This window comes from Apium graveolens, chromosome 1 (genome assembly GCF_009905375.1).
Source record: "Apium graveolens cultivar Ventura chromosome 1, ASM990537v1, whole genome shotgun sequence".
NCBI classification, from domain to species: Eukaryota; Viridiplantae; Streptophyta; class Magnoliopsida; order Apiales; family Apiaceae; genus Apium; species Apium graveolens.
The window spans coordinates 57,070,373-57,088,907 of record NC_133647.1 but is presented as its reverse complement, the minus strand read 5'-3'; the positions used below and the strand labels follow the sequence as shown (position 1 = coordinate 57,088,907).

The 18,535-nt window shown below is 37.3% G+C and overlaps 1 protein-coding gene across 1 annotated transcript; it reads right to left on the bottom strand.

Moving 5' to 3' along the window:
* Nucleotides 1-246: 246 nt before the first annotated feature.
* LOC141672007 (uncharacterized) lies at nt 247-2,521 on the bottom strand. The gene is made up of 2 exons (XM_074478521.1): nt 1,347-2,521; nt 247-964 (listed from the first exon to the last, which is right to left on the bottom strand). The coding sequence occupies exons 1-2, from the start codon at nt 2,519-2,521 to the stop codon at nt 247-249; spliced, it is 1,893 nt and encodes a 630-aa protein (XP_074334622.1).
* Between the last annotated feature and the right edge of the window lie 16,014 nt (nt 2,522-18,535).

Genomic DNA, 18,535 nt, shown 5'->3' with positions numbered 1-18,535 from the left:
AACTACCATAATTAGATTTTACAAAAAAAAGAAAAAGAAAACACGAGTAATGGAAACACAACAGATTTTATGAACAAGAGAAATAGAACACCAAATTAGCACAAAATTCAACTAAATACAACATTCATTTACAACTAAGGAATACAAATGATTCTTTTAATTTAAACTACCACAATTGAAACTGATCAAAATATGAAATAACTACAAAGTAGTAGAACTATAAAGAGAAAATAAATTCTCTTTTTGTCAGATTTCATTATTATCTACTTCTTCATCAGGGGTAACCGGAATTTGTTTTATCGGAACGTCATCTCTGCACCAACTCATGATATCATCTGTAGGTAATCGTTCTTCGGTGATTTCTACTACTGCATTTATCTCGTCTTCTATATCAGAATACTGATCCTTCGGAAATTTCTTGATGACAAAATGCACATTCTTTTCAGTAGGGTCTTCTACATAGAAGACTTGCTGAACTTGTGTAGCTAAAACGAAAGGATCATCTTTTTCATATAATTGATTAAAATTCACTCTTGTTAACCCGTGACAATCCTTTTCTTTTTGATACCAACAACACCTAAATATGACTACAGCCAGTGCTCCCCAGTAGTCAACCTCAATGATGTCCTCAATTGCGCCATAATAACTAACTTCCCCAACCACTGGATTTTTGTCTTTAACAGTCGCGAAACTAGTGGTAAAAGCAGTGAGGAAGACACCACTATTTTGTGTAGTACACCTACTATCTCTATACTTGGTGTGAAATCTAAACCCATTGACATTATAACCTGTAAATTGCTTAGCTGCCCAATGAGACCCTCTTGTCAAAGATGACAATTCCATTGATATGTCATTTTTATTTCGAACCACCTCTTTTAACCACTTGTGAAATTCAATTGCATGTGTTCTTTCACGTTTATACTTCTTTACCTTCACATCTTTTTCAACCAAGCTACGGTGTTCACTGCAATTATAATAACACCAAATTAGCATAAGATTATGATGGTTAACAGTTTATAAAATTTGGATCAGCTTTCTTTGTTCCCAGAAACACTTACTTTTTAAGCTTCTCAATTTCTTCGTTGTCACAGTTGAATAATATGTATCAATGAGCCTTAGTCCATACTTTATCTTCTAGGTATATAGATTTCCCATCTTTTCTTTTATGAGATCCAATAGGATATCCAGCATCTTTGTTACAGTCCTTCTGAACACTTCTGTTTTTACACTGCTCATCAAAAAATCGAGAACAAAATGTTAAACATTCCTCAACCAAGTACCCCTCAGCTATGCACCCCTCTGGCTTGCTCCTATTTTGAACGTAGGATTTTAACTTGCACAAATACCTTTCAACTCCAAACATCCACCTTAAGTGCACCGGACCTCCAAATTCGATTTCCTTACACAAGTGAATTGGTAAGTGAACCATTATGTCAAAAAACGCAGGTGGAAAGATCATTTCAAGTTCACAAAGTATCTCAATGATTTCATTTTGTAACTTCTCAACATCTTCTAATTCGATGACTTTGCCACTTATACCCCGAAAAAATGCCCCCAACCTCATTAAAGGTATTGCTACCTCAGGTTTTAGAGTTTTAACCATAGCAAATTGTAATAGAAATTGAAGAATAAAATGTGCGTCATGACTCTTATAACCCGATATCTTCCGCTCATTCATTTGAACACAGCGGCTAATATTAGAGGCAGATCCGTGGGGTAACTTAGCATTCATCAGAACTGAACAGAAGATTTCTTTTTCTTTTTTGGTCATATTAAAACTAGCTGCCCTAATTTTAACATGTTTGTTATCATCACTTCTGACTGGATGAAGGTCTTTCCTATTCCCCATTTCTTCTAGATCTTGATTAACACTAAGATGATCTTTTGTCCTGCCCCCGATATTTAATAAAGTACCCAGAATTTTATCACAAATGTTCTTTTCAATATGCATCACATCTAGGTTATGCCTTACCATATTACTGCTCCAATATGGTAACTCGAAAAAGATGGACTTTTTCTTCCAAGGGAAATCTGATGAAGAACCCCTATGTTTTTTCTGTTGCTTCCCGAAGTCATTTTTATAGCCACACAAAAGATGCTCAACCTCTGTTCCTGTTAACAGTTCAGGACTTCCTAACAATTTTACATCCCTATTGAATCTCCGCCTATCAGACCTCCACTTGTGGTCGGGAGGAAGAAATTTTTTGTGGTTTAAATATACCACCTTCTTGCTATGTTTTAAATATATTGACGAGGTCTTGTAGTGGCATGAAGGGCAAGCCAATTTACCTTTCGTGCTCCAACCCGATAAAACTGCATATCCCGGAAAGTCACTTATCGTCCATAAGAGGCCTGCGTGCAGCCTAAATGTGTTGTCTACCCTTGCATCATAAGTTTCTATCCCAACCTCCCATAATTCTTTCAATTCTTTGATTAACGGCTGCATATAAACACCAATCTCGTTGCCAGGATAAATAGGGCAAAGAATTAAGGTTGAAAGAATTAAATTTTCAGGTTTCATGATTAACTAAGGGGGAAGGTTGTAATTCACTAGCACAACTGGCCAGGTGCTATGAGAAATATTCATTGACCGATATGGATTAAATCCGTCGGCAGCTAATCCTAACCTAACATTTCGCATTTCTGCCCCGAATTCTGGATATTTGGTATCTAGCGACTTCCAGCCCTTGCCGTTAGCCGGATGCCTCAACTTGCCATCCTTTTTTCGTGTTAACGCATGCCATATCATTGAGTTAGAATAATCAGAGCTCAGGAACATTCTTTGTAGCCTTGGCTTCAAAGGAAAATACCTCAACACTTTTGCTGGGACTTTATGTTCCTTCGACTTAGATATATTCATATTAGGCCCATTTTTATCTTCAACTACTTTCCACCTAGATGTTTTACACTTTTTGCAAATATCCAGCCCCTCATTTTCAGCCCAAAATAGCATGTAGTCATTTGGACATGCATGTATTTTTTGGTAATCAAGACCCAAGTCTTTAATCATAACCTTAGCTGAATTGAAAGATGACGACACGTTAACATTGGGAAAAGCCTCCTTTATTAAGTCAAGCAAATCGCTAAATGCCGCCTCGCTAAATCCATGAATGCACTTTAGTTGGTAAAGCCTAACTATGAAACTTAAACGAGTAAAATTTTTAGACTCGGGATATAAAGGCTGCCTACCCTCGTTAACAAGCCTATAAAATTTCCTCGCATCAGCATTCATTCCCTTTCTAACTCCGTGTTCACCAGTATCATTACCAGTTCCATATATATTTTGCATCATCGCCTCGAACTCATCGCCTAAACCCATACCTATATCAGTATCCATCTCATCCATGTCGTCGATCATGTTTTCTATCCTAAGGGTTGAGACCTCGTAAATCCATTCAAGATAATGGGGACGAGGACCATTACATATGAGATGCTCACGTATACCCTTGGCATCACTCCAGAAACGATTACTATAGGTTTTACAAGGACAGGTTAACTCCTTTCCTACGACATATTTAGAAAATGCTATAGTAACAAAATCTTCCACCCCTTCCTATATTTATCACTGTACTTAGGAAGAAATATCCATTTCTCTCCTTCAACATCCATTTTCTACATAAATAAATTGGACAAAAAAACAAAGTATATCAAATACTAACAAAGACAGAGGGACAGTGGAGACAAAGCACATATATTACAACATTAACATGCTTTTATCGTACTTAAAATTAAAACTTTAAACATTAATTAACAGCCCCAAGTTTTAAACCTTAATTAATGACAACATTACAACATCAAGCTCAATAGAGATTAACACAAACAAATCCATTTAAAACAACAAACAAATTATACCACAAACCGTCCAGCAAAATCATAAATCACCAAATATCTACTAAATTACAAGAATAAATCACAAATATAAGAACAATTTAACATGCGGGTTATATATCACAACAAAATTAACACATATAGTCAACTAATTAATACAAAAATCCAACAAATTTCACATACACTGTCTTTCAGGTAAAGTTGTTCACATGCATACATATATATACAAGTATAAGCATAAAAGATGAGTAAAATAGCTCTAATTGAATCTTTAATTCGATTTTTGCACAAATCTTGCTCAATTAGGTTTGGGGTTTTGGGCTTCGGCTTAATTGGAGATGAGAGAGTGGGGGATAGAGAGAAAGAGAGAGGAAAGGAGAGTCGTGAGGGGGGAGAGAGGAGCTTCGGGAGAGAGTGGTCGGGAGAGAGAGGGAGAGAGATGAGAGAGAGCGAGAGAGATGAGAGAGAGAGGAGCTTAGGTGTTAGAAATATTTTGTCTGAAAAATTTTGGCGTATAAACATCCCGCCCAATGAAAAAAAGTTCCCGCCTATAATTTTAGTAAAAAATAATAAAAAGTGTTTCGTTTATTGTAACACTTTGTAATAGTATTGCAATTGTATTGAAAATTTCAAAACTCTCATTTTACTTGCAACATTTTTATATTTTATGTAACCATTTTAAAAGTATTGCAATAGATTACCAAGTTTTATGTTTTTAGCAACACTTCATGCAACACTAATACATATTGGGCTTGCAATAGCCCATATATGGTGTAGTGGCTTAAAATGCAAAAATACTAGAAAATACATTAAAACACTTAATAACTTGAGTACAAATGCATCAATTCGAAGCTTATTAGAGCACAATAAAGTGTCATAAATGCCACTCAACATACCCCCAAACTTGAATCGATGTTTGTCCTCAAGCATAAACAGACTCAAAGAACAAGAAACAAAAATACATGAATGCAACTAAATGAATGCAACGATCCCAATAGAATAACTCAATCACTCAACAAGCAACATATCCACAAATGCAGTTACACGCATGAAGATCAATCAAATCATACAAATCAACTTACAAACTAGAGACGTGCGTGTGTGAAGATGCTTAAAGATATACTATGACAACTAGATCAATAATCATGACTCATTACTTATCAAGGTAATCGCAAGGTTATAAATAAAATAAAAAGCTAGACTCAAAATAACTTATAACACTTCAATTCTTATATTAGAGTTTTATATGGATTCAAGCTTTTATTCAAAACAAACACCACATATATGTTTATTTGACCGTGCAATGAGTGAGGTCCACAAAAGACTTATACAATAGTACCCATGTAGCGAGCGTTAGGTTAGCGGATCCCAGACTATAAAAGCCTTAGGTCACTAGGCAAAAAGTCCCCTAAGAACTTAATAACTCGAGTACTAAAGAGCCCACTCGTGATCAATTATACGTAACACTTATTCTTTTCTTTTTTTTCTCTTTTCTTTTTTTTTTCAATTTCTGAACGAGTGCGTTTCGCTCCATCTCGTTAACCCTAGACTACTCATATAAATATGAGTCGGCTACTAGCCATTTGATACCTAGCCACAACAACTAGCAATGAACTCCAATTATTCTCTAATTTTTAAAAATCATGTTATTTTCTTATTAAGAGAATATCCTAAATTTTAAATATAAACAAGCGATTAAACCTCAACAAACAAATAAACCATGATCATGATCTAGCACTTAAGCAACCTATAAGACTTAGTGAAATACAAGTGTCTCTAGCATGCAAATCAACTTAGTATAACTTAACATCTCTAAACACGACATCACTACACTAGCATCAATATCACAAGTTAACTGGAGAAATTATCTAAGGGATCATGTTATAATGCAAATGCATGAACTATATGAACAAACTAACATAAAAACTAACAAAAAAAACTACATGGCAAAATATGCAAAACTATATGAACTAAACTATTATGAATATGCAAAACTATATGAGACTCACATAAACTATTCCTTCAACTACTACCCCAAACTTAAAATATTCACTGTCCTCAGTGAAGGTAATAGTAAGGAATTCAGACATACCTAATCAGAGTCAGGCTCCTCACCCTCAACGGGTGGAGTGTCAGGTGTGTCCGGAGGTGGATACACGGAATCCTTACCAAAAACTGGCCACTGGATGTCAACACCAGTGGCTCTAAAAGCTGTCCCGAATGCCTGGGTGAGATCTCGTGCGAACCTGCTGTGGATGTCATGCATAGCATCCATTCTCCTTGCTAGACGCTAGTACTGTGTCATGCCCAAACCAGCTCCTATATTAGCTCTTTCCTCCTCCTCTTGTGCCTGCTGCGATGGTCCTCCTTCATCTCCTAGCTGAGATCTCTATGCAGTCCTACTCGCCTGACCAACAGCTAGCCTGCCACCAGGTAGGTGGTCAAAAGAATACTCAAGAACTTCAGAATCCCCTGATAGATAACCATCCCCAAATCTATATAATCACCCTGCAGAATGCCCTATAACAGTCGTGCACACTTCACAGTAATCTCATGCATATGTGAAGATGGCATGATATTAGCACATATAAAAGCGTTCCATGCACGGGAAAACCTGTTCATGCTGGAAGCCGGGAACGTAGAATACTCGGCGACTGTGCCGCTTTTGATCTTCTAGTGAGTGTCGGGCTGGAACAGAGTAGCAACAATAAGATCCAGATCAAAGTCCTCTGGAGTCTTATCGTTCTAGGTATCCTACCTGGCCTTCCTCATGGGCTGCTCAATCACAGTCCTGATAGCCTCTGCACTATACTCCACCATCCTCCCTCGAACCACAGTGAAGCCATTCTTCTCAGCCCTGGCGTTCGCATAGAACTCACGAACCACACTCATGCGCACAACAGTAGGTGCCTCACAAATAGGAACCCAACCCATCTCAAGAATCATCTCCAACAACTGACCATCCTTCCCTGATGGCAGAAAGCCTCGCTCCATGACGATTGGCTTCGAAAGAAGCCTAGTATACTTCGCTTCAGTCTCAGGAGTAGAGATCCTCGGCCTTACACCACCCACACTTGATGATCTGGTGGTGCTGCTGCTAACTTGTGTTCTTTGCCTCTTGGTGCCAGGGAAATTGATTAGAGAGAATAAGAGTTGTGTTTGAGAGAGAATTTGTGTTTAAGAAGTTGTGAATTGGTGAAGAAGTTTGTGTATAGGGTGTATGTATATATAGGTGGTGAAAATAGAATTATATATGGAATAGAAGTGCGACTTGATTATGGGAATAATGGGAAAAATGGGTTTGATTTGGAGAGGGAATTATGGGATGTGGGAGAGTAAAATTCGGTTGGGAATTGATTTTGGGACAATATTCCCGTCTTCCCCCCCTTAAACTACCTTTTATTTTTTTCCAAAGTCGGGACACGGTGCGGCCGCGTGCTGGGACGGTGCGGGCGAGCGCTACTTTTGCCAAATCGGCGCGGCCGCGCGCTGTAACAGCGCGGGCGCGCCAGGCTTCTGAAGTTGGCCCTGAATTTTTTTCTTTTTCTGATTTTTTTCTGATTTTCTCTTATCTTCTTGCTTCCTCTACTTAATAATATATAACAAACTTGGGTTGCCTCCCAAGAAGCGCTTGATTTACGTCGTTAGCTTGACATAGAACTTGAGATCAAACTGACAATAAAATGGCACTAACCACCTCACGATTTGCCGTGTCACCATAGTAATGCTTCAATCTCTGACCATTAACCTTGAATGCTTGGCCCAGATCATTCTTAAAAATCTCCACGCTCCATGTGGAAACACAGTTTTGACAATAAACGGCCCTGACCATCTTGACTTCAACTTTCCAGGAAAAAGACGGAGACGAGAGTTGAACAACAAAACTTGTTGCCTCAGCACAAATGATTTGAGCACTAGACCCCGATCGTGCCACCTCTTGGCTTTCTCCTTATACATTTTGTTGTTCTCATAAGCTTGAAGTGGAAACTCGTCGAATTCATTCAATTGAAGCATCCTCTTCTTTCCAGCTGTATCCAAATTCAGATTCAATTTCTTCAAAGCCCAATATGCCTTATGCTTTAGCTCCACCGGCAGATTGTGACGGCCTCAACCCCGGGGTCAGGAGTTGACGTCATCAACAACAATAATACAATTATAATTTGATCCCTATCATTAATAATACATAACTACGACCCCTTTTACCAAGACCTTTTCCAGGTTTAAGTATGATTTAGGTTACTCAACTAATACAACCCAAATTACCTTACACAATCCTGGCCACTAATTTAACGCAACGACTCAACAGACCTAATCTGGTCTGAGCACAACAACCTCAGAGGAGTCTGACTCGAAAGGAGCTGGAACTCTGCCCTGACTACCGCGCGAGAATCACCTAGGCATCTGCAATACATATAAAATATTCTGCAAGGGTGAGCATAATCGCTCAACAATACCAAAATATGAATAACAGAATAAAACAGTAATGTAACAATAATAGGAACAGAACTGTAATCATGATATCAACATTATGCAACAAAATCAGAGAAAACTGGATATCACTAACTAGCATGCTTCATCAAAACAACATAGCAGTGTGTTGTAAAAACACCAGAGTCCAAATTTTAGCATGCTATTCATACTTATAAAATTACTGTATCAATTATTCGTACCCGTACGGGTATCACAAAACTAAATCAGATAAATAACGGATATGTGAAGACAGCTGATCAGGCTATCAACACCAGACGGCTCCAACTGCCATCTCATTTATGGCTCCAACTGCCATCTCATTTACCTGTTCTGGAACTCAGAGACTAGCTAGGTCTCTGACCTGCTGGACTAATCGGTTATACAGTGCGCGCAACCGAATTAGCCTCTTACGCCACCTCAATAGGCCTACTCTGGCCCCAACGTATTCCATATCTGATCATTTTAATCCAGTTTTTATAATCGTCACTTTTACCTATCTCTTTTAAAAATCAATTTTGTCACATCACACTATTCAAATCCTCTTTTCATTTAAATCACATTTAGAGATAGGTGTTTTCAGAAGTTACTTTTTCCCAAAACATAATTTTAACAACATTTTCAAATACGGGGGATACGTAACTTAAAATATTTCTGTTCCATTACGAAAGTAAAACATTTAGTTATTCACATATACTGAACCATAAAAGAATGGTCAGGGTACTTGCCTTGCAGAGCTTTACCACTATTACTGATTTACCTTGGACTAACTTGGACACTCGGCTTTATCGCCTTACTAACAGACTATCCTGGATCCGACTTCAACGTTCAGGTTCTTCGCTTGGAACCTCGCTACGCTTGTTGACTGATAACTAGGTTATCTTTAGTTCGACTTCAGTTCTTGAGTCCTTCGTCTAGAACCTACAGAGTCGAAATACCCTACGTTAGACGTCTAGGTATGCTTGACATATCCTCAATAACACATCTACCCAATCGATATCAAATCCCGACTCGTATTTATATATTATTATAATACACGCATCAATGTAGGGTTCACGTTCTTAAAATCGGTTTGGTGTTCATTTTCAGAAAATACGCTTACTCGTCCTTTTACGAAATTAGGGTCATTGGGTTTTAACAAAACATTCACCACAACATGAAATCACGTTTCGCATAGAATATATACATATATACACGTTTATACTTGCTCGACGTCCCGATACTTACCGGATACGCTCCCGTATTTCTGTAGTTCGATTTCCAGAAAATCGGGCAGCGTCTCCTTTGTTTATCGGACTACTTGTTGATACAATTCGACGTCTCAATCAACAATCAATCCAATTAACTGAAATTCATAACCCAACCACGCAATCCAACAATCTCGAACCAATAACACAATCACAAGTCATAAATTCCCAAACGTCAATCTAAATCAAATAATTATTATCCGATTATTTACATCCCGAAAATAATTTATGAACTACATTAATATTTTAAAATTTTAGGACTCAGATAACGATTATCACGGTCCACCATCGACTCGCCGAGGCTCATCGTCAACGGCGGCAAAATTCGGAGGTACCCGAATCGGGTTTCCAATCACGAATTTCACCGATTATTCTTAATAATTTCCCGCACGAAAAATCTTTTAATCTCTCGAATATTACTCGAACATTTCTGCAGAAAATCAGATTTAATTAAATAAATAAATAATAACCACAGCAACACACGCATACACGCGCTGCTGACACCGGAACAAACGACCACAGCCGGAAACAGGAGATAAAATCGGACAAGCGAAGCACAAACAACATCCTCAACAGAGATATACACACACCTGTGTATATATATACTCACCCATAATCATGACGGAACCACAACCCAAACGGCCGGAACAGAACAGATCATCGGAATAGTAGGAACCAACGGCGGAGTCGCCGGAAAGAGAAGGAAAACGACATCGAATCGAGAGAAACAAAAGAGGGAGAGAGGGGACAGACAAGAGAGAGAGTAGAGATCGATTGCACCCCCCCCCCAAACAATTTGTTTCTATAAATTCTTATGAGTTCAGTCGAGAAAAATCGAGAAGCTGCCACACAGTTGCAAACTGATACGTGTCCCCCCCTTTTTATAAAAACTGGACACGTGTCCTGTTATTCCCGAAAACTGAAATCTGATTCGTTTCTCTTGACTTAACGAACCAAGTTGTACATAAAATAAACCCGAAAATTTTCAAAATAATTTTAATATTTCTTAAAAATCTTGAAACTAATAAAATAAAATTTTCTAAAATTTTTAAAGCATTCTTGAAACACACAACATACCCGCAATTCGATATTAAGGGATCGAAGTGCACATAAAACAATTTCAGAAAATTACGAGAATAGTTTTAAAATGTTACAAATATTGCGAAGTTCATAAAAGCATAAATTTCGTAATTTTAAAATAGATTCTGAAATGTAAATTATACCCGCTTTTAACAATTAAACGAAACGACGTGCGGGTGAGAATAATCCCGAAAATTCCCAAAATAATTTTAAAATTCCCAGAATATTCCCCACTTAAATAAATATGAGTTTCATAATTTTTGAAGAATTCGGGAATTAAATATAGATTTTACAGATAAATGCAATCAGAAAATCATACTGGGTTAAATAATTGATGAAATATTGATTTCTGAATTTTATAAAATCCTAAAAATAATTATTGTAATTATGAACCCATAAAAACCATTTTAGAGATACTCCAACTATTTATGCAAATAAATTTGCACTAAATTTACTTTTAAAAGTGAAAACGATTCAATACAACTCAATAGTTAATTACACAAACAACCCGGTACACCTTAATTCACACAGGGATCATAATAAAACAACACATAGCGATCAAAACCAACACACATATTTTATTTAACTATTTATTTAATAATTACACTTTTAAATAATATAAAAGTATACGAGTCGTTATATCCTTCCCCCCTTAAAAAGATTTTGTCCTCAGAATCTGATCTACTAAACAAGTGAGGATATTTGTCAAGCATATCTGATTCTAAATTCCAGGTAGACTTTTTGTTTTTACTCGAGGATTTATTCATCGCATACTCACTATAGACACAACTCATTCCTAAGGACTCGCTCTTAACGATCTAGAATTCAGATCGATTATTCCACGCAAAACAAATTCAGATGAGAGTCTCTTGGCTCCCAATTGACAACTTGGTTTAAATCATCTACTTATCACCTTAATATCAATACGTAGAACACATTATATACATATACTGCAACTGAAACGGCAACATCAACTCATGGACAACTTTACTTACGTTTATTTATATTTCTAACGGTTCAATATATTTAGGACTCTACTTGTCCCTCCTATTTAAACTTAACCAATCTCTTTCAAGGTGAAACTCCTGCCTGTACCACATTTCTAATTTTATATATTCATATTATTGCGATACAAATCCGCTTTCTCTCAATAGAGTGAGGACCCACGCTTATGTCCATATAACACTTCGTAAAGTAGCATTCTCTTACTAACATGATAACTATTATCATAGAAACTCAATCTATGGTAAATAATTACCACAGTTTCCTTTTTTAAACCCATCATATATTCTTTCAACAAATCTTATATTGTCCGAATCACCTTCTCACTTTGACCCTTCATCTAAGGATGATAGGCAGTACTCATTTTCACTTAGTTCCAAACATTCGAACACCTCTTACTTATTCTCATCCGTCAAGGTTAGAAAGTAGTCTCATACATTCACTTCTTATCACCTTTAGGTATTCGAACTCTAACTTTTACTCTTTCCAATTCTTCTATTAATTCCTCAGTAATCTTAATCATATTCATTTCTTTTCTTCTATTCAGGACATCGGTCCTTAAATGGACCTTGCTTGGTTGGTAGTTACTCAAACAACCGGGCTCCTTACTAGAACTTCATACTTTTAAAGTTTAATATACAATTGCTACTGGTCAACCCTTCACGGCATTTCTTTAGGTTTTCAAGTTGGCCTTCCTTAGCCCTTAGATGGGCGAGGATGTTATCAATAAATACGATTATACCATCCAAGTACTCCTGATACACCATATTCCTTAATTCCTTATAGACAACTGATACACTCGTTACTCTACATATTATTACCAAAACTTACAGCACTCATAACTCATTCTAATTGCAATCTTTGATATGTCCTCAAGCTGGATTTTAAGTCAATCCGGCCGAAATCACACACTCCTTGAATTAGGTCACATGAATAATCAATCCTTTATAGAGGTTACCTATTCTTATTCATCATTCTGTTAAATTCCCGATAATCAGTACACAATCTCATTATTTCATTCCTCTTTCCCAGCAACATCACTGGTGCACCTCAATAGACTATATCCGGTATGTTCATTCTCCTCCTTCTAATAACTTTTACAATTATCGAACTAATTATATCATTCCAATGGCCTCCAGAACTCCAAGGCATCTATTTATTACTCAAAATTTCTCCAACTTAAGTATCTTCTTCTTCGCATCTTTACTCATGGTGGATCTACCTTATATCCTTAGCTTATTACTCCTTTCCTTGCATGATTGGAAGAACTTCTTATATTGCTTCTGTATCCAGAAACTTACCTTACTATTGGCTTCTATACACTATACACTTCATTTCTTCTAAAGACCACTCCTTACCTTACTAGAGGACAACCAACCTGATTCCTAAAATCACATCAAACCCCTCTAACTCGGAGGGTGTCAGATCAATTGCAACTACGTCCAACTTCTATACACTTGTGATGTAGTATCTTGAATAACCGTTCTACAACTCCTTGCAACATGCCCAACTTTTTCACAATTATAACACGTAACTCCTGGATTTTCTGGGTTACATTCCAATGCATAATGACCCTTACATCCACACTTGAAACATTGCACATTCTTTTTACATGCACCATTTCGTCTCTTGTCACAGGACTTGCAATCTACTGCTCGATTGACTGACTGGGTTGGAGTGGAAGCAACTGGAATAGCACTAGACCTAGCCTATATTAAACTCTATCTCCGGAATCTCTAACTCCTACTCCGGCAAACCAATTCTCAATTCCTTGAATGGATTCTCCTTGGTTTGCTCTATTCTTAACACCTTCCGACTTCCTTTTCTTAGCACTTTTATCCTTAACAGTCAACTTTTGGTCACTTTCCATTACCGGGGCGGCCTGAACCATAGAGGAGTATGTCTTAGGTTGCAATGCCACAACTTCTCTGCGAATTTCAGGCTTCAACCCTTGTTGGAACTTTCTTACTTTCTGAATCTCCATACTTATATACTCAGGAACTAATCGGGTCACTTTTGTAAATTTGGCCTCATATTCCTACACACCTCTTTCACCTTATTTCAGTTCTAGAAACTCAATTTCCATTTGACTCCGCTCACCATCTGGGAAATACCTTTTCAAAAACAACTCAGTAAACTTAGCCCATGGAACAGGGCCTTCTCCTTCTAACACTCTGGTTGACTCCCACCAATAATTCGCTTCATTTTTTTTCAAGAAATAATTTATATAATCGATCTTAAGATTACCACTTACTTGCACAAGATCAAAAACTTCCTCCATTTCTTTTAACCATGCTCCAGCGGCTACTGGATCAGGTTCACCTTTAAACTTAGAATGGTTAACATTATGAAAAGATTTGAAATAAGCACTTGGGTTCACTCCTTGTTGTTGCTGCTGCAATAGTAGTTACCGCTGCTGAACCTGTTAGATTAACTGCAACTGTTGTCGCTACTGCTAGCGCAACAAGTCTAGAATTTTACTTATAATTGGACCCTCTACAAATCTACTACTATTCTCGTTTGACTGGGTAACTTTCTTGGGTGGCATTTTCCTTGAATTTATTCAAAACATAGCAAAATGTTTAACAAAAGATATCACCGTTTAAACGGTGCGCCTGTATCAGGAAAATGCTGCCCAATAAAATACCCGTGTCTTTAATACCAAGGCCCATTTACCAAAGAAATCTAGATTAATAGCACTAGCAATCACAGTAACAATGACAGTAGCAGAATCAACAACAGTTCAGCGAACTGAAATACAAAGAAACCAAATACCATAGCATAGCTCCTCGATTCAACAGCAACTGACCAACTTTCCGCCACTACTTAATTATCACATTAACACCAATCAGATATACTACGAGACTTATCTAGCTATATTAACCACCGATTACCTAGAGCAAATTGGTAAACCAAGTCAACTTAAGGGACACTAAACTCTTCCAGGCACCCCAGTTCAAAATTCAATCAATCTTTTCTCCAGGGATTATTTCTTATCACCCTTAAATGATCCATCAATCACTGAATTACCTTTCTCAAGGCTATAACTCCATCCTTAGATCCTGAGCTCTCACGGTCACCAAATACTCTTAAATAACACTCTGCTATAAAGCTTTCCTTCTTCCTGACAGTTACTCTGACTTGCTTTCAATAACGAGGACCATCCAATCGTAGAAATTCATTATCATAGAATATTAAAGGAAATTTCAACTCAAGGGAATCGAATAAGAAGAAACTGTGAAGAAGATGTAGGTATGACTGAGAGCAACCATACAAGTACATAAGATGGCCAGTCTTCGTACCATACGATCACAACACATAACTCGGTGGCATCCTACCATACCCTTTTGTCACACAGACAAACGGTCAACTCCTATGCATTATTCGCCCCAATCAACCAAAAGAGTCACCAAGTAAAGAAACAATGTTTAAATAGAAAATTCACAAATAAAGAGGGAAAAAAATCCTAATTATAATGGAATCAACAGAATCCTAAGTCGCTTATTCCGAGTTCTCAAATTTCTCATAGGAAAAATAAGCAACTTATGGAATAGGAAATAATTACTTTAGAAACAAAATGCGTCTCAAGAAAGAGGTATAAGGGTTCAAAGATACAAACCACGGTACTGATCCGTATTCACTATAAAACTTGGCTGTCATAGCAGCTGCTGACCGTTATCATACTATCTGAACTCACCGAGGTCACACATTCGGTCCACCAACCTCCCTTGATGTCGAAAATGCTATATTTAGGGATAATATGGGTGTCTCTATAGTTGACACACTGAGATCCACTCAAAAGATGAGCTCTCGCAATCAGACTTGTTTTCTCGAGGGGAAACTAGAAATCTCTATTGAACATTACTAATAATACATATACGAAGGAGACGTACTCTAAACTAGGGCAGTTCCAGTCACTCCTCAACAAACGTCAGGGTTACGCTTCCGAAACTCTTAACTAAACTTATAGACTCGCTCCTCTAATTGAGTTGCTGACTCACATATATATATATATATATACCTTTTTACACTCTTTTAACTTCACTCTTAACCTGAATCAGGGACTCAAACCTGTAGCTCTGATACCAACTGTGACGGCCTCAACCCCGGGGTCAGGAGTTGACGTCATCAACAACAATAATAACAATTATAATTTGATCCCTATCATTAATAATACATAACTACGACCCCTTTTACCAAGACCTTTTCCAGGTTTAAGTATGATTTAGGTTACTCAACTAATACAACCCAAATTACCTTACACAATCCTGGCCACTAATTTAACGCAACGACTCAACAGACCTAATCTGGTCTGAGCACAACAACCTCAGAGGAGTCTGACTCGAAAGGAGCTGGAACTCTGCCCTGACTACCGCGCGAGAATCACCTAGGCATCTGCAATACATATAAAATATTCTGCAAGGGTGAGCATAATCGCTCAACAATACCAAAATATGAATAACAGAATAAAACAGTAATGTAACAATAATAGGAACAGAACTGTAATCATGATATCAACATTATGCAACAAAATCAGAGAAAACTGGATATCACTAGCTAGCATGCTTCATCAAAACAACATAGCAGTGTGCTGTAAAAACACCAGAGTCCAAATTTTAGCATGCTAGTCATACTTATAAAATTACTGTATCAATTATTCGTACCCTTACAGGTATCACAAAACCAAATCAGATACGTAACGGATATGTGAAGACAGCTGATCAGGCTATCAACACCAGACAGCTCCAACTGCCATCTCATTTATGGCTCCAACTGCCATCTCATTTACCAATTCCGGAACTCAGAGACTAGCTAGGTCTCTGACCTGCTGGACTAATCGGTTATACAGTGCGCGCAACCGAATTAGCCTCTTACGCCACCTCAATAGGCCTACTCTGGCCCCAACGTATTCCATATCTGATCGTTTTAATCCAGTTTTCAAAATCATCACTTTTACCTATCTCTTTTAAAAATCAATTATGTCACGGCACACTATTCAAATCCTCTTTTCATTTAAATCATATTTAGAGATAGGTGTTTTCAGAAGTTACTTTTCCCCAAAACATAATTTTAACAACATTTTCAAATACGGGGGATACGTAACTTAAAACATTTATGTTCCATTATGAAAGTAAAACATTTAGTTATTCACATATACTGAACAATAAAAGAATGGTCTGGGTACTTGCCTTGCAGAGCTTTACCACTATTACTGATTGACCTTGGACTAACTTGGACACTCGGCTTTATTGCCTTACTAACAGACTATCCTGGATCCGACTTCAACGTTCAGGTTCTTCGCTTGGACCATCGCTATGCTTGTCGACTGATCACTAGGTTATCTTAAGTTCGACTTCAATTCTTGAGTCCTTCGTCTAGAACCTACAGAGTCGAAATACCCTACGTTAGACGTCTAGGTATGCTTGACATATCCTCAATAACACATCTACCCAATCGATATCAAATCCCGACTCGTACTTATATATTATTATAATACACGCATCAATGTAGGGTTCACGTTCTCAAAATCGGTTTGGTGTTCATTTTCAGAAAATACGCTTACTCGTCCTTTTACGAAATTAGGGTCATTGGGTTTTAACAAAACATTCACCACAACATGAAATCACGTTTTGCACAGAATATATACATATATACACGTTTATACTTGCTCGACGTCCCGATAATTCCCCAATACGCTCCCGTATTTCTGTAGTTTGATTTCCAGGAAATCGGGCAGTGACTCCTTTGTTTATCGGACTACCCGTCGATACAATTCGACATCTCAATCAACAATCAATCCAATTAACTGAAATTCATAACCCAACCACGCAATCCAACAATCTCGAACCAATAACACAATCACAAGTCACAAATTCCCAAACGTCAATCTAAATCAAATAATTATTATCCAATTATTTACATCCCAAAAATAATTTATAAACTACATTAATATTTTAAAAATTTAGGACTTAGATAACGATCATCACGGTCCACCGTCGACTCGCCGAGGCTCATCGTCAACGGCGGCAAAATTCGGAGGTACCCGAATCGGGTTTCCGATCACGAATTTCACCGATTATTCTTAATAATTTCCCGCACGAAAAATCTTTTAATCTCACGAATATTACTCGAACATTTCTGCAGAAAATCAGATATAATTAAATAAATAAATAATAACCACAGCAACACACGCATACACGTGCTGCTGACACCGGAACAAACGACCACAACCGGAAACAGGAGATAAAATCGGACAAGCGAAGCACAAACAACATCCTCAATAGAAATATACACACACCTGTGTTTATATATACTCACCCATAATCATGACTGAACCACAACCCAAACGGCCAGAACAGAACAGATCATCGGAATAGTAGGAACCAACATCGGAGTCGCTGGAAAGAGAAGGAAAACGACATCGAATCGAGAGAAACAGAAGAGGGAGAGAGGGGACAGACAAGAGAGAAAGTAGAGATCGATTGCACCCCCCCCAAAACTCTTATGAGTTCAGTCGAGAAAAATCGAGAAGCTGCCACACAGTTGCAAACAGATACGTGTCCCCCCCTTTTTATAAAAACTGGACACGTGTCCTGTTATTCCCGAAAACTGAAATCTGATTCGTTTCTCTTGACTTAACGAACCAAGTTGTACATAAAATAAACCCGGATATTTTCAAAATAATTTTAATATTTCTTAAAAATCCTGGAACTGATAAAATAAAATTTTCTAAAATTTTTAAAGCATTCTTGAAACACACAACATACCTGCAATTCGATATTAATGGACCGAAGTGCACATAAAACAATTTCAGAAAATTACGAGAATAGTTTTAAATTGTTACAAATATCCCGAAGTTCATAAAAACATAAATTTCGTAATTTTAAAATAGATTCTGAAATGTAAATTAT

What these genes read in the sequence shown, in the direction of transcription:
- LOC141672007 (XM_074478521.1), bottom strand. Translation starts at nt 2,521, where the DNA reads ATGAAACCTGAAAATTTAATTCTTTCAACCTTAATTCTTTGCCCTATT. An exon ending in TGGATGTTTGGAGTTGAAAG is followed by an intron (nt 965 to 1,346) that starts GTATTTGTGCAA and finishes TTATAATTGCAG; the next exon opens with TGAACACCGTAGCTTGGTTG.